Consider the following 24006-nt stretch of genomic DNA (forward strand, 5'->3'; position numbering starts at 1 on the left):
CGTCTTTGCATTGTAAAACCAGCGCGGCCAATTCCCTTTGGTGTTCTCCTTACCATAACCACCTTTCCAAACGCCCGGGGATGGGGAAATACTCGGAAACGGCTTGTCCATTTAAATACAAGTGTTCAGTTGCTGCTTTTACATTTTGATGTTGCATTGAAATTATTTTCGTAATATTTAGTTAATATATATATAAGGGGTGAAAACTTTCGTTCAGTGTTACAGCTCTTCATTGCTCATGGAGTGGCTCTTAAAAGAGCCTTTGTGTTGCTTAAACTATTTCCTCAATAGATGGCAGTGTTATAAACACCTCTAGGCGCGTTCGCCGCGGATGCGCCGGGCCAGCTGGATGTCCTTGGGCATGATAGTGACGCGCTTGGCGTGAATAGCGCACAGGTTGGTGTCCTCGAAGAGCCCCACCAGGTAGGCCTCGCTCGCCTCCTGCAGCGCCATCACGGCCGAGCTCTGGAAGCGCAGGTCGGTCTTGAAGTCCTGCGCGATCTCGCGCACCAGGCGCTGGAAGGGCAGCTTGCGGATCAGCAGCTCCGTCGACTTCTGGTAGCGCCGGATCTCGCGCAGCGCCACCGTGCCGGGACGGTACCGGTGTGGCTTCTTCACGCCGCCCGTGGCCGGCGCGCTCTTGCGGGCCGCCTTGGTGGCCAGCTGCTTGCGGGGCGCCTTCCCGCCCGTGGACTTACGCGCCGTCTGCTTCGTACGGGCCATCGCTCACACGAAACAACTGATATAATAACAAGCAAAAGCACCGACAACCGGCTTCTACGCGCGAGGTATATATAGCACTGGTGTCCTCTCTGATTGGCGGACGGGGAAGTGCAAATTCTCATTGGAGGATTTGAGTTTTAAAATTCGCGCCATAGGCAGTTACCGCCCACCCCCTTCACAATTGCTGTGACTGTGTGTGTATTCTGTGTGTTCTTAAAAAAAAAACCGGTCTAATAGGTCTGTATTCTTTCAGTTTCCGGAAATCCAGTAAATATTAGTGATTGGGCGTTATTTAAGACATACTGCTAGCTAATTACTAAGATTTTTTTTTTTCCCACTATTAAGTTTTCCTTATTTTTAAAGGACATTTAATTGCAGATTAACAAGATTAAAATTTATCTGGACGTTTTGGATATTAACAGGCAGTAACGGCAGAGGCTATGTTCAGGGAGTATTCCCCTTTGTGCATTTGCAGGGGAGGGACCGGGACGGCTGGAAGGGAGTGAACTGTGGTGGTTTTGCGGTGCAAGAAAGCGTGTATAGTTTTGGAAAGTCAGGTGAACCAATGTTGGTAAGGAGCAAAACCATACCGCGCGTAAAAATCCCAGCATGAACGGGGGGTGGGGGGGCGGGGAGGAAGGCATTTCACCTCCCCCTTCACTCCCGCTCACCGACACGGCCGCGTTGTCTCTCCCTCCCTCTCTGCCCCCTCAGCTGCGCCCTCCAACCCGCACTTTGCCGTCCCGATTCAGAGCGCTTAAAACAAAGTAGAAGAGAACCGCAGGAAGTACAAGGCGCGCGGCCCCCGCGGGTCGGACCGTTGCGAACGGGCGGAGCCGCCTGCCGAAGCCCGCCCCTGCCGCCTCATCCTTGGGCGCCGCGGGAGCGCGGGCGGAGACCTTCCAAGCGCCTGCGCCCCTCGCGATTGGTCGGGACGAGATTCGCTGCGCCATTGGGTGCGTATTGTGCGAGTAGGCGGCTCGGCCTATCGGGAGCCGCCGGCCGCGCAAAGGGAAGGGATATAAGGCCTGGCGTCAGGGCGCAGGCATCTCACCTGTTTTAACGCTACGTTAGCGACAAGGTTTTAGGAGCGGCTGAGCGACTCAGCGAGCGAAGATGTCCGGGCGCGGGAAGCAGGGCGGGAAGGCGCGCGCCAAGGCCAAGTCGCGCTCGTCGCGGGCCGGGCTGCAGTTCCCCGTGGGCCGCGTCCACCGACTGCTGCGCAAGGGCAACTACGCGGAGCGGGTGGGCGCCGGCGCGCCGGTGTACCTGGCGGCCGTGCTGGAGTACCTGACGGCCGAGATCCTGGAGCTGGCAGGCAACGCGGCTCGCGACAACAAGAAGACGCGCATTATCCCGCGGCACCTGCAGCTCGCCATCCGCAACGACGAGGAGCTCAACAAGCTGCTGGGCAAGGTGACGATCGCGCAGGGCGGCGTGCTGCCCAACATCCAGGCCGTGCTGCTGCCCAAGAAGACTGAGAGCCATAAAGCCAAGAGCAAGTAAACCGGGTGCGGATAAACTTCCCGCGCACTGAAGCGAACCCCAAAGGCTCTTTTCAGAGCCACCCACAGTCTCGAGAAGGAGCTTGAAATGCTGTTAAGTGGGTGCCAGGGGATTGGGTCCCCACGTTTCTCGTGGGAGAGTCGGCACGATACGGGTGGAGACCAACCTCTCTCCTTCTGCAGCCGCCGCGGCGCGGTTATCGCTGAGCGCTCAGGCACGGCTAGGGAAGGAAATGTATTTTTCCTTTGTGTGTGCCCCGCCCATCGACCCATCTGCTGTGCTACTCTTTCTCCTGTGCGATGGTGGGAGGGGGTCGGGTCGGGTGGTGCTGTGCCGGGGCGAGCGCCCGCGGAGCACGGGCTCAGCCGAGCGTAGAGTTGCCCGGAGCCAACCGTGGCCCATGCGGGCTTTTCGTGAGAGTGAGTGTGTTCGAACTGCTCCCTGCCAGAGATGGGGCCCGGCTGCAGATACCGCCAGACCTCCACCACGCACATACTCCTCCCGCCATGGGAGCGCGGACCCCCTTCCGCGCCCGCCGGCCGAAGCGAACCCGGTGCCGTCACTGCCCTTACCCCATTCAGGCGCGAGCACGCGGGACGACGCACAGGGGCCACCGCTGGCGTGTACTGAAGACCTTAGCGAGTTAAGAGATGGCTTTCGCCCTTTTTATTTCCCCAGCGAAGGCGGATGATCGCCTCGGCCCGCTTTCACGAAGCTGCTGCTGAAAGGCAGCCGGCTTATCCTTCAGGTCCCAGCAGCTTCCAAGATGCCGTGGCACCGGCAAAGGGCTTCGGGAAGCCACAAACCAGTACAGCGTTCGCCTTGCACGGCAGAGCGCCCCAGGCACGCTCCTAGAAAAGCAGCGGCTGAGAACTGGAAAGTAAACAGAAGAACCAGAGTAACGCTGCCGCAGAGCGCTATAGACGAGCTCAGAGGCAAACAGTTAAGCCAAGCCGGCTACAGCTCTGCCAAAAAGAAACATCGGGGACGAGGAGCAAGAGCAAAAAACGAAACTGAATACAGCAACACAGCTCTTTCGAAAGACAAAGTGGGTGGCTCTTAAAAGAGCCTTTGGGTTCGCGAGTGTTATGTGAGAGCCGAAGGCTTCAGCCGCCGAAGCCGTACAGAGTGCGTCCCTGCCGCTTCAGGGCGTACACCACGTCCATGGCGGTCACCGTCTTCCTCTTCGCGTGCTCCGTGTAGGTGACAGCATCGCGGATCACGTTCTCCAAGAACACTTTCAGCACGCCGCGCGTCTCCTCGTAGATGAGCCCCGAAATGCGCTTCACGCCGCCACGCCGAGCCAAGCGGCGGATGGCCGGCTTAGTGATGCCCTGGATGTTATCGCGCAGCACCTTACGGTGGCGCTTAGCGCCACCCTTGCCGAGCCCCTTCCCGCCTTTGCCTCTCCCAGACATATCTCCGCTGCTTCCGCTGCGAGCTGTGGGCTGCAGCTGGGCGCGCCGCGCTCTTTATACGCTATGGTCCGACCTGATTGGGAGCAGGGGCGGGCACGGCTGACGGGGGCAGGGCCTGCTTCCCCTGCGCGGGCGTCGCGGGGCGGGGCCTTCGCCCTTCGCCGCTCTCGGGCACCTCCCCCGGGCGCCGGCCGGCTTTGCCGCGCCGGTCCCCGCCTCTGCCTCCGCCCCGCTCGCCATCCCTTAGTCCCGGGGACCCTGAAGCGCCGTTTCCCGGCTTCTCCCACCCAAGAGGGGGGCGAGGGCGCACAGACCTTCCCTCTCTGAGGGGCGGAGCGTGTCAGTGAGCTGGTACCTGGAGGCCTTGAATCCTTCGCGGACCGTTCCGAAGGTCATGCTGACCATTTCTCATTAGTTCTAAGGTCACATCGGAAGTACTCCGTGGTAGTATTGAGAACCAGCTGCTAAATTTAAGAACTGACATGTCACCCCCGTGGCCTTATGGTTGTATTTGTGTTATATGCATTGAAGCATAAGGAAAATCATGTCTATGCCTTCACTTCAGACCAGAAATAAACTAAAGCTGGCTATGCCTGACTCAGACTCATGAGTCCACAAAGGGCTTTTTCATTATAGAAATTGACAAAACACTCTATTTTCTACCCTGTTCCTGTAGTGTTGCTTCATAGTAAGTCCCAGACATCCTGGTAACATTTAGAAAGCAGTATATTTCTATTTAGATCAGTCCTACTAACTGGGTCTAAATTTGTCATGTATGTCAAATGCACAACAAAAATGCCTATGTCAGCTATGTGCATGTTTTCAAAGGCCTGATGTAATTCTGAGTTGATAGATACTTTTTCTTTCATGTAATATGCTTTTCTTTTGCCAGTGACAACATTTCTCTTTGTTATTTTGGTATGACTTCATGACTCTCAAAATGGGTCATCATGAGTGTTCAATCCATACCTCATTTCTGCTGGCTATTCTTGCAGTCTATCCTTTCATGGCTCAGGTCCTGCTGGGGCTATGAGATTGGCATAATTCAAACATGGAGCATTTGCCTGTGCTCATCATGGCTGAACATGTCATTATACACACAGATACAGAGCAGAGCCCTTCAAGATGAAGGACTCCGGAAGATCTTTGTGAGGTCTGACAACCTTTTGTCTCTCTGATATTGGCATTTGCTTCTGCCTCAGTTACAGTGACTCCAGGAGGGAAGGTCTGTGTGAGTGATGTGATCTAAAAATATAATGGTGAGGTAATTCTTCCCCAGCGTTTTTCAGCTCAGATATTTTATATAGAAGTGCCCCTGCCTGGCTCTGAAGACACCTAATTTCTTTTTGGTTTTTTAAAATGATTTGTCATTCCCTCTTCTTCAGCTCTATTTTTTTCACCTCTCTTCAGCTGAAGGAAAGTTCACTCTCTTTGCTGGCTGCCACTTTGACCCACTTCATCTACACCATAGAAAGCATGTTTTCCAGCACCATTTTGTACACACACAGAGAGGAAATTAACTGTATATAAACGTCATTCTCCTCTATGAAAGGGATACACTCCATGTAGTATACATGTCCATCAGCCATTTGCCCATCTGCCATTCCCACTGTACCTATTCCTCAACCTTTTATAATTTGTTGTGCTAACGCCACGCCCTAAAGCATGAAAAATGAGGTATGTTACGTCCAGAAAAAGCAATTAATGAGTGCACAGGACACACCACAACAAAGTCCATTTAAAGCTCCTTAATTCAAAGACATCCCCTCTGACTCGGTGAGTCCTTGGCCTGCAAATCACTAGGACCTAAGGGATCATTTTCATGAGATACCACTTATTGTTCTTACATTCTTTTTTTTTTTTTTTACTGGCCTCTGTCACAGATGGGATATTGGCTCAGGTGGAAGTTTCCTGTGAATTACTCAGTTCTTCCAGTGTTCTGATCGTATGTCTCTTTCCAGAATGCAATTCAAAGGGCAGCACAATCTCGAGATTGTTCCATTCCTCTTGCTCATTCATTTCTCCCCACTCTGGATCCATGCTGATATTCTGAACTGCAGAAACAAGTTCTGCTTCTATGTTCTGTATTCTTACTTTGTCCTCCCCCAGACTTACAGCTTGTGCCCCCCCCAGTACTAGCCCAATAGAGCTTGTGTCTCCTTCAACACTGAAGAGACCATAATGAGGTGACCCTTCTACCCTACAGAGAAGGTGACAAAAAAAACCAAACAAAAACTAAAACCACAGCGCTAAGAACATTCACCACGTTAGGAGAATAAGCACATCTTGTAAAATGAAAAAAAAAACCATAAACCTACAACCAGTTTTCAAGTGTAAGAACCTTTTCATTAGTGTAAAACGGAAACAAAAATTCCTGCCCTCGTCTAGTGATTTGGTGACAAGAGTCACCCATGAAAGCCTTTCCATGTACTCTAGCATCTAAAGGCCTGTTTTGCTCTAAAGAATTGATAAACCAAGCACAGATTACACCTTTGCATCCACTGAGGTTTTGGTTCTTTTTTTCTTTATTTATTTTCTTCCCACCACCACCTCAGGAAGATGTTTATATAAATGAACATGCATTAGATCTGGACAGTTAATATCAGAATTACTCAAATATTTACTTTATTGATCAGCAGGCCCTTTTCTCAACAGCTTTAGATAATTTGTTTTTTTAAGTTTCCTTCCTTATAGGTGTCTCCTATTGCACAGACCTTCCCTCTCTGAGGGGCGGAGCGTCTTTATATTTCATCTGTGAGGACCAGCGTTGAGTATGTGAAGTTTGAACATGTCAGATGCAAATTGAATTTCAAAATTTCTCCCATTCGCAGTAAACTGTATAAATCACTTTGGAATTTCTCTCATGTCCTTTTTTCTCATCCCGAAATGCTTTCATATACATGAAGGCTTAATATCATGGATTTGGTACTTTTCTGAATCATATTTCTACTCAGTTATGAGTCCTCTTGATTATCTTCCCCCATTCTCTCTACTTCAGTATATGATGAACTCACGTGACAATCTTCTTACACACACAAAGATTAAAATCTTCACAAAATAATAAAGTGACAGGCTTTAGACTGGTAGAGCACACATTTCCTTGAATTTGGGGGGTTTGCTCAGGAATTTCAAAGTTGAAAGCCTGGATGGAAGCTCTCCTGACATCTTGCCTCCTTTCACTGTCAGTTTGCAGCTGTCAGGTTTTATGTAAATCGTTCTCTTGTGTTATGTAAATGCTTACTTAAAAGATTAATCACCGTGGTACCAAAGGCAAAGAGGAGCTTCGAGAATTAAAGTAGATATCTCTTTTTCTTTTATCTGAAAAGGCAACCCATAGTTTGTGTTAGTATAGTAGAAAGTAAAAGAAAAGAAAAAGTCTTGATCTGCTGTTACAAATTTTTCCTTCATTTTTTTTTCATTTTATATTTTTAAAGTTAAAAATACGGCATTGATTTAATAGGCTTTGAAACAGTCAGAGAGAAATCCTTTCAGTGTACGCATACCTATACATTGCTCTAATGTACCCCTTGGTGCCTGGGCTGTTACACAGTAATATAAATTAGGCCAACTGGTACCAATGGAGTTGGGGAACTCCATGTACTGCTTTTGCTACATGGAGGAAACAAACAAACAAACAAATAAATATCCAAGTGCATTAAGAGTTTCACAAACATCTTCGACTTCTCTCACTACTACATCAAAACTTTATCTCCTTGTGCCATGCCTGGAGTTTCCAAGGACAATAACTGCTAGTTACGTATGGGCAAGAAGGTCCCATTCACATCCTAACCTTGCAATTTGAAAGGAGCTCTAATCAGATTTTTAGAAAAGAACTGTAGGTCAGCTCATTCTTCAATTACCTTCAGGAATCTATGACCTGGAAAATGTTTTTTCCTTGCCCATAGTTTTTATTTCATCTATACTGTTGGGTGACTGTAAATTGTTTCTTCTTATGATTCTCATCCTTGCACCAGTAAGGCAGCTCCAGCAGCACACCTTAGGTCCAATGCTGTCTTGGAAACTGCTCTTGCTCCACATGATAGAAAAAGAAAAATGAAAAATTCCAGTCCATTGGAGCTTCTGCATGCTGAGCAGCCAGGTTTCCATCCTCTCACGACTGCTAGTGGACAAAGCCTGGAAGACAGACAAGCAGTTTTCATTTGTATTTAAGTGGTGTTTCTGTTATTCAAAAAAATTGTTCTAGTTCCTGACAATGCTGCATGGGGAAAAAAAAAAATTAGCATGTCTTTCAAATATGGAATAAAGACTGTTCTGAAGATTTTGTAGTGCATATCTCACCATGACCTGTGGCCTATGCCCAGAAATTTGTAGGAAGAATAAAATCAGATTGCTCTACAACCAAGCCAAGAGCCTTATCATTATGGAAGCCAGAATTTGCAGTGAAGAAATTGGCTGCTGTTCTTTTGTGCACGGTGCTAATGAATATACTGCATCAACATTTATTATAGGACATTTTACTAGTAATTCAGGAAAATAAATGTCAGTACGTGTGGAGGAAAACAGTGAGAGTCTATGACTTAAGCAGAAGGAAGCAGAGAGTCATGATTTACTGAACATTAAGACACCTGTTCTGGGCATCAGCATTGAAAGAGGCCATTAAAACAAAGGGAACAATCATTTGATACTATTTGCCTTGTTCTTTCTTGAAATAGGAGCAAGGGTAGATGTCCAGGTTCACTAAGTCTGCGAAAAGTTGAATTGATCCAAAGCAGGTGGGGGGTTCTGATGCAGAACCTGAACCCCTCACATTGTCTTGTCAATGGTTCTTTCCATGGTGGTTTGATTTTTGTTGGTTGGTTTGTTTTGTTTGTTGGTTTGTTGGTTTGGTTGTTTCCGCCCCCCCCCCCACCCCGCTAAATAACCTCTTAAACAAGTTCTGGGTAGAATCTATCCATAGGCCTGTGGTAGTCCATAAAAGTGTGTATTTCCTGGAAGGAAAGTAACAACATTTTAGTAAAATATTTCAGTATTTTTATTGACACTTGCTGATTCTAATAGTGAAGGAAAGGTGAATGGAGCAGTGATACCCAAATAGAACTTCTGCCTGAAAAAATAAGAGATTATCAATCTTCGAGAAGCCTTCCTGCTGTACCTAGAGAACTGCACCAAGTTTTTGTGTTAAGCACATACTCTCTGTTTTGGGTTATATTGTACAGTGACTGAAAAAATAAATTTTAGTCTACAGTGGATGAGAAATTAAAAACCATGAACTGAATTACAATCCAAATACATGGATAGTTCTAGGATATTATGCTTGAACATCCAAAAGCAAAGCGTAACTGAATAAAAGGGCCAGAGGGAGGCAAATGATCTGCAAGTTGCTTCGTCACTTATGTCTGCCATTCCTGACTTCTATTTTATGATGATCTTTGATTTGACCTACACTACAGACAAGATTTTTTTAATTTTTTTTCCCCCTATGAGAACCCACAGCCTTATGCTACCAGTCTGTCTTATTCTGGTCACAAGCCTCCTGCATAGCAGACAGAGATAATCTCCAATGTACAGAAATATATCCTACATGAAGCAATGACCATCTTGAGAAGATCAGATTTCTAAACACTTATCAGTTTACAAGTAAGCCAAGAAACAATCGTGACAATAAAAGCAAAAAAGATCTGTTTCTATTTGCAGGAATCTCAGAGTCCATTTCTGCTAAAATAAAATAAAATAAAATAAAATAAAATAAAATAAATAAAAAGATTATTAGGAATATTTCAAAGACTGGTAAGTATGACAATATTCCTTATTGTATGAGTCCAGAGAAATGACAGAAATCTGCCATTAAATGTGAATAGCTTGAAACAAACAAACCACTTATCCATAGCTATGAGTAGACGAGAGTGTTGCAAAATGTTAGCTCCACTGCTACTGGGAGGACTTGAAATCTGTGTTCTTACTTAGCATGGGGGTTCACTACTAGTAGCTTAGAAAAAATCTTTTACTCAGAATATCAGCAGTTCTAACACAGCGTTCAGTCATGTCACTGAAGACGTTAATCCTCCCCATTATAGGACATAACCATCAGATAAAATGAGCGTTAAAGTTAGTTAGTTCATTAGTTAGTTAGTTTACCTTCAGTTTACAGGCTGAAACGCATTCACTGGGAGATCTCACTAAGCTGTATTTCTTCCCACATTTCACCTCCAAGCAGAGAAGAAAAAGGGAAAAAAAAATAAAAGTAAAATTATGCAAGCCACTTTGAGATTCAAGTCATCCTATTTGTATATTTTCACAGTCCTAGATAGCAGGAATTCTACGCTGTACCATATGTTGTCATTTCATTCGCCCTTCATTTTTTTTTTTTTTAGTCCTGAATAAATCTGCTCACCTGTTCTTAGGAGCTGATTATAGCCTGGTAACTAGGCTATGAAACACAACATTATTGCAGGCAGATTCTTAACTGTTTTGTATTAAAAAGAAAGCAATATGCCGTTGAAAGTGAAGGAAGAAAGTGAGAATTTATCCATTGTTGGTAATATGGAGCTGCCAACGACCCGGAGAAGGAACCCTCTTGAAACGGTGCAACTTTGTATTTTACTTCAGAAAGGAGGAAAGCGGTGAATCTCCAGATGCTGTTATCAAAATAATACACTTCCAGCACTAACATTTATTCATTAGAACAGAGAAATCAGTTTTGCATAGTAAAGTGTCCTGGTTACCAAACGTACCCTCAAAGGATCGAATCGTCAGCTTCAACTCCCTGCCCAGGTCAAATATCAGATTCTATTTCCCAACCAATTTTAAGAAATCGCTATATAATGAGAAGTACTTTTTATACATTTTAAGATTAATCCCAAATACATCGTGATTGCAACTATAATGACTTTTAATTTAACAAACGAACGCGACTTTGTTAAGGTTACATGAAAAGAGTGATGATAGAACATCAGCCTTCAGAGGGTCACGTCGGGTTTTGTGCCAGTGAAATACAGAAGCAGATATAAAGTAACATCGGCTTCAGACACTCTGCTAAAGCACAAAAGCTTCCTCAAAAGGCATTAACCAAGGCACAGTGGTCGCTGAAGGGGCTCTGAGCGGGGTGATGAGATTTCGAAGGGAAGCGACTCGGCCGAGGGAGGCAGTTCTGCATCCACGTCCGGCACCACGGGGCGAAGCTGTGTTACTTCCTCGGCTTTAATATCAATTTACCCTGAGACCAACCCTTCAAACCACTCTGGTTTTCGTCCTGCTCTGGAGAGGACCTTCTAAAACACAATATTTCACGCCGGCTGTGCCTATTTAGCCGATGGTATAATTCTAATTTAAAAGATAACCCGAAAGTTTCTCCCTCCCGAGGTCTCTGCGACTCCACGCAGCGGAGTTTCTGGGATCCCTTTTCCCTCATTTCTGCTCCTCCCAACGGGAAACTCCACTAGGTCGTAGGACAGACTCCCTCCTCCCTGTCTGGAAAGAAACGGGGTACATCGGCACTAGATTTCGGGAGGAAAAAGCCCTTTTTGGACTGGGAAGAAACACAGCTGGCGCGGTGGCGGGCGGCGGGGCAGATCAGACCCCACCAATCAGCGCGCGGGCGTCGCTATAAAAAGGGGTCGCTGCGCCAACACCGCTATTGTTCGTGTTGACTCTGTTTCTGTAGCAATGTCTGAGGTCGCTCCTGTCGCCGCGCCTGATGTTGCCGCCGCCGCTCCGGCCCCGGCAAAGACTACAGCCGCCAAGAAACCGAAGAAGGCGGCGGGCGCTTCCAAAGCCCGGAAGCCCGCGGGCCCCAGCGTCACCGAGCTGATCACCAAGGCCGTGTCCGCTTCCAAGGAGCGCAAGGGGCTCTCCCTCGCCGCGCTCAAGAAGGCGCTGGCCGCCGGTGGCTACGATGTGGAGAAAAGCAACAGCCGCATTAAGTTGGGGCTCAAGAGCCTCGTCAGCAAAGGCACCCTGGTGCAGACCAAGGGCACTGGTGCCTCCGGCTCTTTCCGTCTAAGCAAGAAACCGGGAGAGGTGAAAGAAAAAGCCCCCAAGAAGCGTACGGCCGCAGCCAAACCCAGGAAGCCTGCGGCCAAGAAGCCCGCCAGCGCTGCCAAGAAACCGAAGAAGGCGGTGGCAGCGAAGAGCCCCAAGAAAGTGAAGAAGCCGGCGGCTGCGGCGGCCAAGAAGGCAGCTAAGAGCCCCAAGAAGGTGACTAAAGCTGCCAAGCCCAAGAAAGCGGTGGCAGCCGTGAAAAGCCCGGCCAAGGCGAAGGCAGTGAAGCCCAAAGCAGCCAAGCCCAGGGCGGCCAAGCCGAAAGCAGCCAAGGCGAAGAGGGCGGCGCCCAAGAAAAAGTAAATGGTCCTGAAAAAAATCCCACATGCCTTGCAGATAAACCCAACGGCTCTTTTAAGAGCCACCCAAGCTTTCCCAAAAAGAGCTGAAGCACTCTTATTTTTTATGTTACTCTTGTTCATGTGTGTAGATTATCTTTAATTTCCTCTTTTTTTGGCACTGCTTTTGCTTATTAAAAGTCGGTCTAAAACAGCACGAACTTGTAGAGGTGCCGGCAGCGCCGCTGCGAGCACAAAGTCCCCGTGAAGGTTGGACTGCGCTTTACGCCCTCCCGGCATCTGGGGCGGGGGGGGATTTCTACGACTTCCCGTAGTGTCTCTCCGATCAGCCGGAGAACGAAGAGGCGCGCTCGGAAACGCTCGCGCCCGCCCGCCCCCCCCCAACCCGGAGCTCTGCCGGGTTCGAAAAGCCCGCGCTGCGCAGAGATTGGCCGCGATCCTCCGGGGTTTCTGCCGCGCAGCAGTTCTCGGGTTAAACAGACGCTCCGCTTCTGTTTGTTTTTCACTGGGCGGAAGAGGCTTATGAACTTCCTGGGTACGTGCTCGCTCGCCGCTCTCCGTCCCCCCCTCTCTTTTTTTCCACGGGCAGAAGTCCTCTCTGCCCAGTTCTGTACCCTGCAATCTCGTTCTATCCCTAGAAATCGAACGGCGAGCGGGGCTCGAGAGGCACGGCTCTTTCTAGCCGCCTTCTGAGCAGTCCTTGGTCTGAGCAGCCGGTCCTCGACTTTGGTGCTGAGCCACAGCGCCTTGGAGCTGCCAGGTTCAGTCTTTATCCGGGTCTGGGGCCTCGTCGGAGGCGCTCGGAGGCAGCGCTGAGCGCGATAGGAACCCGCTGCAGTCGGAGCCTGCCGTAGGTCTCTCCCAACCCTGCAGCTACTTCCATTTCCCAGAGTCGACTGAACTCTCCTTCCGTGGCCCTGACTGAGAAGCAGAAGGGGAGAAATGTGGGAGGAGAAGCTATTTCCTGTCTTTAGTCATTATGCCGGTACCATTACTTCCCCAGAAAGCGGGAGAACAGGGCATTTCGTGGAATTACCTGCTCAAATTTCAATAAAGTTGATTGTTCTCAAGTCCCTAGCTGTTACCCTTGTATATCTGAAGGCATTACCTGGAAACAGGGTCCCTGCAACTTGGAGGAGAAATGGTAGGATTGGATTTTGCTGTTACTATTTTCACAAAGACTGTCCATGCCCCAAACCCCTGCACTGAAAAGGAAATACAGAGCAGAGCCTCTATTTTCAAGCACTGTTCCTGAAATGCTGTTCCTACTCTTCCTCTGCATTGCATCTTAGGGTGCATCTGACCTCAATCTTTGCTTGGGTTGATAACCTCTTCCTTTATATAAGGTACAGATCTGCATACATATCCCACTGGGGTTTTTTGAAATTATCAGACCATATTCCTTCACCCTGACAGCCCATATTCGTAAGCTCACATGTGCATGCCTTGTTTGTTGTGGAGATGTGCCTACCAGATTCATATAGTTACCATAAGCAGAGTGTGCTGGGAGTCACACCCACTAATTCTTACCCAACTAAGTTCACTGATCTGAGCAGAGTGGGTCAACTGTGGTTTTCCAGCCCACTACAACTAGTCAGATATTGAGATATATTAGTTATTTAAGTAAGTTTTAAATAGTTAGTTTGCTGTCATACACTGCCCAGCCCATACTTAGGGACACTATAGGAATTAGCAAAGGCAATGACCCTGGCAGCAGCTCTGAGACATTGCATGATTGAAATTCCAGCAATAGATGAAAGTGAATGGCCAAATTTAATGGACCCCAAAACAGTGTATGAGAAAGACTATTCAGCAGAAGAAAAGTGGAAGAAATGTGAAGCAAACCAAGATGGTGATGGAGTATGGACAATTGGAGGGAAACCAATACTACAAAAGAGATATATAATTACTGTGGCTTGCTGGTTCCATGAAAAGACTCATGGGAGAGCAGAGGCAGTAGTTAATCAGGCACAGAAAGTATGGGCAGCGCCAGGAAATTATGCTGCTGCAAAAAGAATCACCAGTGACTGCCTGACTTGTCAAAAGCTTTTGAGTACCAGGACAAGCTTAAAGTTAAGGGGGAAACCATGGGCCTACTTCCGTTTTCAGCAACTGCAAGTAGATTGCACAGGTACGCCCTCTGCTAATGGATACAATCATTTGCTTGTAATAGTAGATCAATAGTCAGGCTGGGTAGAAGCCTTCCCAACAAGAAAAGCTGACATAGGAGGAATAGTAAAAGTTTTGCTGAAAGAAAGTATACCTAGATACAGGGTTCCAAAATCGCTTCAGTCAGACAGAGGTGCTCATTTTACAGCAAATATAATCAATCAGCTATACATATTACTAGGAATAGAAAGAAAATTACATACCCCGTATCATACACAGTCTTCAGGACAAGTGGAAAGAATAAACAGAACATTAAAAGAAAAGATAGAAAAAGTATCTAGGTTAAAATGGCCGCAAGCACTAAACCTAGTTTTATGGGATGTTTAAAATACTCCATGACAACCCACAGGACCAACACCAGGAGAGCTTCTCTTTGGGAGGTACCTTGCTATATCAGGGTAAGACCAGCCTGTTGGATGGAGATGAATGGTTGACCCAGGACATTTTGTACATGCAAAAAGTGTTTAAAGATAAAAGGAGATAAACCAAAGGATGCCAGTCCATACCACCTGAAATACAGGTATGTGATGTACAGCCAGGAGACAAAGCCTTAATTAGAGTGTTTTCCTGAAAATCAAAATTGAAACCCAAAGAGGAGGGGCCATATACTGTCTTACCGTGTTCTTATTTTGCTGTTAAAGGATTAGGAAAAGAAAATTGGATACACCATTCTCACATCAAAAAAGTTGTGGATAGCCAAACTAGTTGCTCAATGGCAGATTTCTGAAAAACGACAAAGAACAAAGGGGGATATTTCACTACTCCTGAAGCTGCCAACTCTAGTAAACAGTACAGCATGGCTAAGTATGAAATTAAAAAGAATGGGTGTCAAGTCTGGCCATGTTGTACCTGTTCCCAAACGTTACCATGCATGTACTCAGAATGATCTCATGATTTGAAAGATTTCGCAAAGTTTGTTCAACATATTAGCAGGAATGCTTAATAAAAGCAAAGGGAGGATTGTTGAGAGATGCTAATTATTTAGCTTAAATAAGTAAGTTTTAGATAGTTTGAGACACTTAGATTTATAATATTGTGTAGTTTATTTTGCTGTTTGCTTAGCTTTGCTTGCTTAGCATCAGCAGTTTAATTTGCTGAAGCCTTACGCCATAAGCTGTGGACTTTCACCTCAATACGCCTTTGGCTGGAATAGAGTTAGTTTTCTCAGTAATTTTCCTATAAGCTGGTACAGGGCTGTGTTTTCTCTTTAGGGTGAGAATGTTGTTAACACATTGATGTTTTAGTTGTTGCTAAGTAATGTTTATCCTAGGTCTAGGACTTTTTTAGTGTCCCAAGCTCTGCCAACAGGCTAGGGCACAAGAAGCACAAACCAGAAGGAGGCTATTACTGTCAGCAGAAGCTGCAACTCATAAAGATAAGAACAGTTAATAGCCTGCCTCTGTGCCTCTGTGAAGACAGAGAAAGAATCCAATAAGGTGTTAGAAGACCCCAGACCGAAAAATCACCATTGGGCTAAAAAGGCACGTGAGAGGTGGGTGCATAAATCATAAGGGTTTAACTGCCCAAGAATTTCTTTGTTCGGGGCCCCTCTCCAGAGGCACCCTGCTCAAGCTGTCCCTTTTGCTATACCACTCAATTATTCAATTATTTTTTCCTGGAATCAGACAACTGAGACTGCTGTGGGAGACCTGGGGTCCAGCCTGAAGGAGGAGGAAGCGCACCCAAGAGCAAACGTGTGTGAGCGAGGAGTCTAAAGGGGCACACATCATCTCACTGGAGCTGCCCTCTGCAAAGGGGCTCCAGTCCCAGGAGTCTTGGGTGGTTTGTGTGCAACTCTTTAAATGGTGTGTGAATGCTCGAGCAGGAGCTTCTCCCCTAACACAGAGGTGTGCAGGTTTTGGATGGGTACAGTCAAACAGCTGGTATTCTGCTGTAGCAAACATGATATTCATACTAAATTTATTTCTTTACAGCTGAGCCCCAAAAGGCAAAACCCAGTTACAGTAACATAGGCAAAACTGTATCACACACATCCCTGCTAATTGAATGGACCTCAGAGAGATGGTGCTGGAATAAATATTTTGGTTCTGGAATGAGTCAAGGTAATGACAGCAGTTCACTCTTGGACTGTTGCAGCTTATCCTCCTTGCTCACTTAAGGGACGGCGTCAGGGCACTTCTTTCCATTTTCTGAGAGATAAGAGGAAAACCTCAAAATATTCTGTTTTTTTCTTTTTTCTTTTTTTTTTTTTTTGTTTGTTTGTTTGTTTGTTTGTTTGTTTTTTTAAGAAAGTTCACTTGGAGCAGTTACCCACCTTGAATATTGCAGTAGTTGATATTTAGAAAATTGGTGCATCACTGAACACAAGTGATGATGGAGAGCACTGACCTGTGTACAATAATACCAGCCTAGAATACCTTTACAGGCAGAGTATACAGCTGTGGCTTCAGCTGAATAGACTTTATAGTCCTCAGCTGTAAGAGCTTGTTCCACACTATAGAAAGAAAGTGTATCTGTATGTAAGAACACTGAATGGACTCGCTCCAGTGGATACACTGTCCAGTACAGGGACAAAATTAACATCATACAACAACAACAACAACAAAAATCCTGTTAAACTTGTAAAGCTGAGCTGGGCAGCTATCATGGTTTAAGCCCAGCTGGCAACTCAGCACCAGCAGCCGCTCACTCACCTCTCTCCTTCTCCTCTCCAGGCAGGATGGGGAGGAGAATCGAAAGAATGTAAATCCAACGGGTTGACATAAGAACAGTTTAATAACTAAAGCACAGTATACTACTACTACTAATAATAATAATAACAATGATAAGAGTGGGGTTTGTGTATCTCTGTGTCTTTTACTGTAGTTGTTGTCATGTGAGAGTAAGAGTTTATTCTGCACGGCCTCAGCGTGTCTTTGAAAAAAAAAATACAAGGTCTCACTTGAGGTCTCACTTGACGTCTCACTTCTTAAAAGCATCAAAGCTATATTTCAAGTGAAATTATTCCAATGCTGTTATAAAAAAGATTCTGCATTTGTTAGAGAAAACCAGAAGCTAGTCTGTGGTAAAAGGCAGAACAATGTTAGTTCAAGTGAAAAGATGTTTAAAATAGGGATATGCTGTTGTTGCGCATCCTCAGTAGCTGTGAGCACCCTAACACGAATAAAGCAGAGAAAAAGCCCTTCATAGTATTCTGGGGTGAATAAATGGAGAGATGTAAATACGTACATTTCAAGACTAGGTTTACAGGATCTCAAAAGGAAGGAGCTGAATGGGGAGACAGCTATAGTGTATGGACAGGAAGGTAGGGACAACCTTCAAGTCAAATATAAATATCAAGTTGAATATAAATATCATGACTACTAGACCTGTTCTCTGCTGCTTGCGCGGCAGTATAGATTTGGGCCAGCTTGAGTTCAGGTACAGAACTGGTTTTCACCTAGAAACCTTTGTCTTAGCAAGGTTTTCCTGCCATGAATTTCTTTTTATTACTTAGATCACAACACAACCAGCCCAGTGCTGGAGACTGGGGCATACCAGCCATGTTTCTTTGTGGGGGTTTGAGATCACTCTTCGCTAGAACATGTTGTCAAAACACAGCAAAGTCATCAGTGTGAGTCTTCCTGGGGTCCCCATTCCCTCTTGACACACATTTTTGGACAACTCTTTGTAGAGTTCTGTTTAATTCTGATTTTCACTTTGCAGATTATTTTTTGTGATCTCTTTGCACTTCCATTCCCACATAGGTTTTGTTCATTGCTCCTGCAGGCCTCCTGCTGGGACATCAGTGAAAACCCAGTGCTCAGTTTTCCACAAAAAGGGAAGGGTTTACTTTTCAGTGATTTCAGGATTGGGCTGCCAGGAGCTGTTGGAAAAATGTAGTAAAATAGTAAGAAGATTATTGTTCTCATCAAACACTGAAACAATAAAAATAAACAAAGCATAGGTCAGGACCTGCACTATCCATTAAAAAAAAAGAAGGAGTTCCTGTTGTTCTTTCTTTTTACTAGCACCAGTGTATGCTAGTAAATCAAGACTGTATGTACTGGGTCTGCATAGTGCATAGTTATGCTCAGTTGTGTGTAACTGCCCTAGTAAAAATGCGCATTACTATTGCTGCTGCAGTGTTTCGCCATCTTCCCTGCCTCTCTGTTTTGTCTGCTGTAGGTTTACCATCCTCATAACAGAACTTTGTGCCCATTCCCTGGTTAACTGCCTTTGGCCACTTGGTTCTTAAGTCTTTAAGTAATTTTCTTCTTCTGTCAGAGAGAACACTTCTCTATCAATAGCATTTCTCTCATATCAGGACCAGATCTGGTGAGTATGTGCACTCCTCAGGAGGCAGGAGACTTCTTTCATTAAAAGGGGGTACATTTCTGACATATTTCCTCTTCTCCAGTGTCAAAGAAAAGCTGACTAAGTATTCCATATAACAACTATCCCAAAAATTCTAGTTACCTGGGCAGGAAAAGCATGCCACACAAGGACAGTAAAGATTTCTCTCTTTTTTTTTTTTTTTTCCCCCTCAGAAAAGGAAGGTTAAAGAAAATGTGTGTCCCTCCCCACAGATACATATGACAGAAAAACTAGTGACAACTGATGTGGAAAAGGCTGAGATACTCAACTTATGGGATTTTTTTGTTTGGTTGTTGGGGGTTTTTTTGCCTCAGTTTTCATTGGTAATCACCATTCCCACATCTCCCAAGCCCCTGAACCTCAACGCAGGGTCTGGGGGAACAAAGTCCCTTCCATTGTAAAAGATCAGATTTGAGACCATTTGAAGAATATGAACATACACACAAATATATGGGGCCTGATGAAATACATCCCAGGGTCCTGAGGGAATTGATAGATGTAGTTGCTAAGCCACTCTTCATAATATTTGAAAAGTCACTGCAGTGAGGTGAAGTTCCCAGGGACTGGAGAAAAAAGAATATTGCAGCCATTTTTATAAGGATAGTAAAAAGGACCGTGGGATCTACAGACCAGTCAGTCTCACCTCAGGGCTTGGTAAGATCATTGAACAGGTACTCCTGGAAGCTGTGTCAAAACATATGGAAGACAAGGAGGTCATTAGAGACAGCAAACATGGCTTCACCAAGGGCAAATCATGCCTGATTAATCTAGTGGCTTCCTACAAAGAAGTGGTTGCATCAGCAGATAAGGGAAGAGCAATTGATGGCGTCTGCCTGGACCTCTGTAAGGCCTTTGAAATGGTCCAGGTTCATGCCTCTATGATGAGGTATCATAAAGGTATGTTCTTACCTCTAAACTGAAGAAATATGGATTTGATGGATGAATTGTTAAATGGGTAAGGAATTGGCTGGATAGCTGTATCCAAACAGTTACAGCCAACAGCTCAGTGTCTAAATGGAAACCAGTAAGAAGTGATGGAAACCAATAATGAGTCATGTTTCTTAGGGGTCCATACTGGGATGAATACTGTTTAATATCTTCATCAGTGACATAGATAGTGGGATTGGTTGCACGCTCATCAACTCTGTGGATGACACTGAGCTGAGTAGTACAGTTGATTCAGTAGAGGGAGGAACCTTGGTAGCCTTAAGGAGTGGGCCCTTGTGAACCCCATGAAGGGCCAGCAGGTCATGGGAGGTGAAACTCTTCCTCTTCTTCACTTTCATGAGACCCCACCTAGAGTACTGCATCAAGCTCTGGAGTCCCCAATACAAGAAAGACATGGATCTGGAGAAGGTCCAGAGGAGGGCCACAAAAATGGTCAGAGGGCTGGAACACCCCTCCTATGAAGACAGGCTGAGAGAATTGGGGTTTTTCAGCCTGGAGAAGCAAAGGCTCCAGAGACATCTTATTGTGTCCCTTCAGTATATGAATGGAACCTATAAGAAAGATGGCGAAAGACTTTTCGACAGGATCTGTACTGACAGGAAAAAGGACAATGTTTTTAAGCTGAAAGAGAATAGATTTGAATTGGACACACCGAAGAAATTTTTGATGATGAATGTGGTGGAACACACTGGAACAGGTTGTCCAGGGAAGTTGTGCATGCTCCATCCATGGAAATGTTCAAAATCAGGTTGGATGGGGCTTTCACTTGATCTAGTGAAAGATGTCCGTACTCACAGTTAGTCTACATGATCTTTGAACATCCCTTTCAATGCAAATGACTCTATGAAACTCAACAGCTTTCCAGATGCTGAGTTTCCATTTCAAACGACAGTTTAATTTTATAAGACAGATCTAGTAGACCAGATGAAATTTGGTGTATAATTTGGAATCAACTATGAGGGAAGAAGAAAGGAAATTAGGCTCCAACTTTGCTTCACTTTATTAGGTGAATTTCTGTTGTGAGTGAAAAAACAGTGCTATGAACAAGTATTTATCTTCTTAGTTTAAAAAAATGCATGTCCAAATGGGTTCTGACATTTTGCCAAGGATAGCATGGAAATAGGCAGCAAGAGACGGGGAAATATATGTAGCCACAGATTCCTGGGCAGAAGTAGCTCAGCATGGAGCAGGGTTGTAGTATGAAGTTCTAACTTTATTTTATCCCATTGAAAAAAATAAATAAAAGCAGAAACAAAACCTCAACATTCCAGAGCTGGACAAATCATCAGGGGCCACATGGGGAGGTGATACGATGAAGCTCAGGATTGTCCATTAACCTTATTGCAGGGGTCTGCAAATAGTAAGAACTCCCAGTGGGGCCTGGGATATGGTCAGATTCCCAAGGATTGAGCAGACTGAAGAGTTGGATTTTGATGTCAGAGGGGGTTCAGGGAGGTCTGCAGCAGGTAGTGTTAAACTACCCTGTTAGCAACATCCCAGTGAGGATACAGCTATTTTACTCTTGAGATCTCCTGTAAACAACAGAGGACCTGACTACAGAGTGCACAGTTTCTCACAGAAGTCTGCTTTTCCACAGCAGTACAGTCATGGTGCCTGAACTTCCCTCCGTGGAAGGAGCAAAGTGGCCTTAGCAAAGCAAACACCATGAACTTAGTCTTGGCATCCCCACTGTACTCCAGAACTCTCTCCATAGCCCAATCTAGGGGACTGCCAAGTTTCATGTGGAACAGGACATTTGTTGCTGGTTTGAGCCTTTAGAATGTCTCCTTCAGAATCTTGGTGCTTGTTTTGCCCCATTGGCTTTCCATTGGGCCTGTTCTGAAAAGATTGTGCATGAACAACACTGTAGACTACATTATTTTCTTTTCCCAGTGAAGGGCCACTGGAAGAGTGCATCTCTGCTAGCAGATGCAATGTGCATCTGTGACCTATGTGAAGGTATTGATTGACTGTTGATTAATTTTATGTTATATCTTTATGAAAGGATACATTATATAAAGCAGCTCAGCTTCTAAGAGACCAAAAAAAACCCATAAAAAAAAAAACAAACCCAAAACAAAAAAAACACTCCAAAAAAAAAAAAAAAAAAAACCCCCAAACAACAACCCCCCCCCAAAAAAAACCAAACAAAAAAACCCCAAAAAACCCCACACACTAAAAAAAAAAGCAAAAACAAAAAAACCACCACCAATGTCCATAAGGGGGCAGCAAAAGCTCAGCGTTCACCCAGATCATTTGAGGTCAAAAGCCAGCTACCGAATGATTTTTTTGTTGAATACTGTTTCTTGTTTTCAACAGTACAACCTCAAAAGGCTTTCATCCCCCAAGAAGCAAACCCAGAGTTGAATACCTTCCCACCGAATGACAAAACCACCTTTCTTTTTACATATTTAATTTTTCAGTCTCTAGAAATAGCTACTCTGTCTACCACCACAAGAATGGAAAGTACAGTAAAAGTATTAGCCCAAAAGAACCGGTTTACCTTAAAAAGAATTAAAGCGGAGCACGTAAGGGTTAAACTCCCCATTAGCATACCTTTACAGCTAAACTCCCCTTGCAAAAACGTTCAGAAAGGGAGGGAAACGGAGACGAGAAAGAAATTTAGGAAGGGTAGAGTTTCACAGAAAGACAATTGGACAGACTGCTCCAAGATGATCCACTAAAAAGCAACCAACCAAACAAAAAAAAAAAAAAAGGGAGCAGATGTTTAAAGTTTAAAGTGATTCAGTAACTGGGACATATTTCTATGATCGAGGTTTTACTTCTAAATGATCATGATGCATCAACAGTTTAAAAAAAAAACAGACCACACACCAAAAAAACCACTCATGTAAACTATTATACACACAGACCCAACGTCTTTGCTTTGTTTCTATCTAAAAAAAACAAACAAACGAGCGTACCGAAAAAGAGCAGCAACACAGAAACGCTTCTACCGCGGGAAGGGGAACCGCATTTCTATGCCAGCGGGTTGCGCGATGGGGACAGCGGAGAAATCTGGCGGGAGCGAGAGCCAAGCTCCGCCCCTCCTCTCCGTAGTCCCCAACCAGGTCGGATCACAGCATGTAAATAGCGCGGCGCGGTCAGCTGCAGTTTGTAGGTCGTGGAGGAAACGTCGGGAGCATGTCAGGTAGAGGCAAAGGCGGGAAGGGGCTCGGCAAGGGTGGCGCTAAGCGCCACCGAAAAGTGCTTCGCGACAACATCCAGGGCATCACCAAGCCGGCCATCCGCCGTCTGGCTCGACGTGGCGGCGTGAAGCGCATTTCGGGGCTCATCTACGAAGAGACGCGTGGTGTGCTGAAGGTGTTCCTGGAGAATGTGATCCGCGACGCCGTTACTTACACGGAGCACGCGAAGAGGAAGACAGTAACCGCAATGGATGTGGTCTACGCTCTCAAGCGCCAGGGGCGAACCCTCTATGGCTTCGGCGGCTAAAGTTTTTGGCTCTTGGAACATGCTTACGGACCGAATCCAAAGGCTCTTTTAAGAGCCGCCTATCTTCTCCTGAGAAGAGCTGTGACATTCTTTTTCGTGAAGGGACGTCATAAACATGTACTACGTTATTTTCAATGCTTGCTTCTTTAATTGGGGGTACTCTTTAAAGGTGTTATGGTTGACTGAGCGTGATCTCCTTTTGCTGTTACTGACACAGTTGTCTTTATCATGCGAGGAGCTTTATTCCCTTTACTGTTAAATTCCCTTAGAAATGTTAAACCCCATGAAGAGTCGCTTTAAGTGCTGGTTGTAATCAAAACTCAATGTGCTTTACATGTAATTAGCTGGAATATTCAATGTCTTGTACTTTACAATTTTCATTTAACTGAGAGTAGATAAATTACTGCAAGGAAGAAGGGGGAAACAATTTATCACCCGGGGAATAAACATGAATGTTGGTCTGAGATGAACCTTTGCTTTCTGATACTTCAAATTTTTTTTTTACTATAACCTTCTTTAGTTATAGTCTTTAGTTTTTTGTCTCTGATTTCTTTGAAGTTATTTTGGGAGTAAATCAGTACAGTTTCCAAAGTTCCTTGGGGAGGAGGGGGGTGGACCATGAACGAAAATTATGCCCTTGGTAATACATTTCAATAAAATAAGTAAAAAGAAGCCACGTGCAGGGGCTTTTATCATTCCCATGACACAAAAAATGCTCCCTCCCAGGGTGTGCTTCTAAAGTATCAGTGTTTCATCTCCTTCATCACTGGGGGGGGGGGGGGGGGAGCTGAAGCAAGCCAATTTTTCATGGTTATATATAAATCACTGCTGTCATTGACCAAGTGTTTGTCATCCATAAACAACAGCAATCAATAAATACTCACAGTCACTTCTGGTTTTCCTGCAGCCTTAATGAGTAGACTTAATTCCCAAATAAGTTTTCTAAGTATTGTAAAAATCACGGTTTTACCTAAGATATCTTCTTCCAAATTTCCTAGGGAAAAGAAACCAACAAAAAAGTAACTGAAAAGATGCTTCTCGATTGTTACAGGTCATTACATGCTTGCTACAGCCCTGCACTACAGAATTTCTTAAGCATTTGTCTGTATTTTGGCGTACCAGGTGATCGTTCCTTTGCTTTGTTAGGGATAATGTGTCTGTTACTGTAAGAG

At 45.3% G+C, this 24006-nt stretch overlaps 5 protein-coding genes across 7 annotated transcripts in view; 4 read left to right on the forward strand and 1 right to left on the reverse strand.

Annotated features, from left to right (window-relative positions):
- The window catches only part of LOC115605898 (histone H2B 1/2/3/4/6-like), a 103047-nt gene that overhangs the window by 44118 nt on the left and 34923 nt on the right, over positions 1-24006 (forward strand). The window contains exon 2 of one of the 3 annotated variants that reach the window (XM_030481000.1): positions 3433-3451. The exons of the other annotated variants lie outside the window; for them this stretch is intronic. Within the exon in view, the coding sequence (XP_030336860.1) occupies positions 3433-3436 (4 nt within the window). The 3' untranslated portion in view covers positions 3437-3451. Of the gene's footprint in view, positions 1-3432; positions 3452-24006 lie in introns of those variants that run through there. 3 annotated transcript variants of the gene reach the window in all.
- On the reverse strand, positions 269-23547 carry LOC115605887 (histone H3). Its single transcript, XM_030480984.1, has 3 exons — positions 23542-23547; positions 20854-20860; positions 269-723 (listed from the first exon to the last, which is right to left on the reverse strand). Exon 3 carries the CDS (start codon positions 721-723, stop codon positions 313-315), a length of 411 nt encoding a protein of 136 aa, XP_030336844.1. The 5' UTR covers positions 20854-20860; positions 23542-23547; the 3' UTR covers positions 269-312.
- LOC115605897 (histone H2A type 2-C) lies at positions 1765-2303 on the forward strand. Its single transcript, XM_030480996.1, has one exon. The coding sequence runs from the start codon at positions 1840-1842 to the stop codon at positions 2227-2229; it is 390 nt and encodes a 129-aa protein (XP_030336856.1). The 5' UTR covers positions 1765-1839; the 3' UTR covers positions 2230-2303.
- On the forward strand, positions 11261-13014 carry LOC115605881 (histone H1.03-like). Its single transcript, XM_030480975.2, has 2 exons — positions 11261-12479; positions 12583-13014. Exon 1 carries the CDS (start codon positions 11271-11273, stop codon positions 11946-11948), a length of 678 nt encoding a protein of 225 aa, XP_030336835.1. The 5' UTR covers positions 11261-11270; the 3' UTR covers positions 11949-12479; positions 12583-13014.
- Positions 22504-23304, forward strand: LOC115605902 (histone H4). Its single transcript, XM_030481005.1, has one exon. It carries the CDS (start codon positions 22523-22525, stop codon positions 22832-22834), a length of 312 nt encoding a protein of 103 aa, XP_030336865.1. The 5' UTR covers positions 22504-22522; the 3' UTR covers positions 22835-23304.

This window comes from Strigops habroptila, chromosome 3 (assembly GCF_004027225.2).
Source record: "Strigops habroptila isolate Jane chromosome 3, bStrHab1.2.pri, whole genome shotgun sequence".
Taxonomy (NCBI): domain Eukaryota; kingdom Metazoa; phylum Chordata; class Aves; order Psittaciformes; family Psittacidae; genus Strigops; species Strigops habroptila.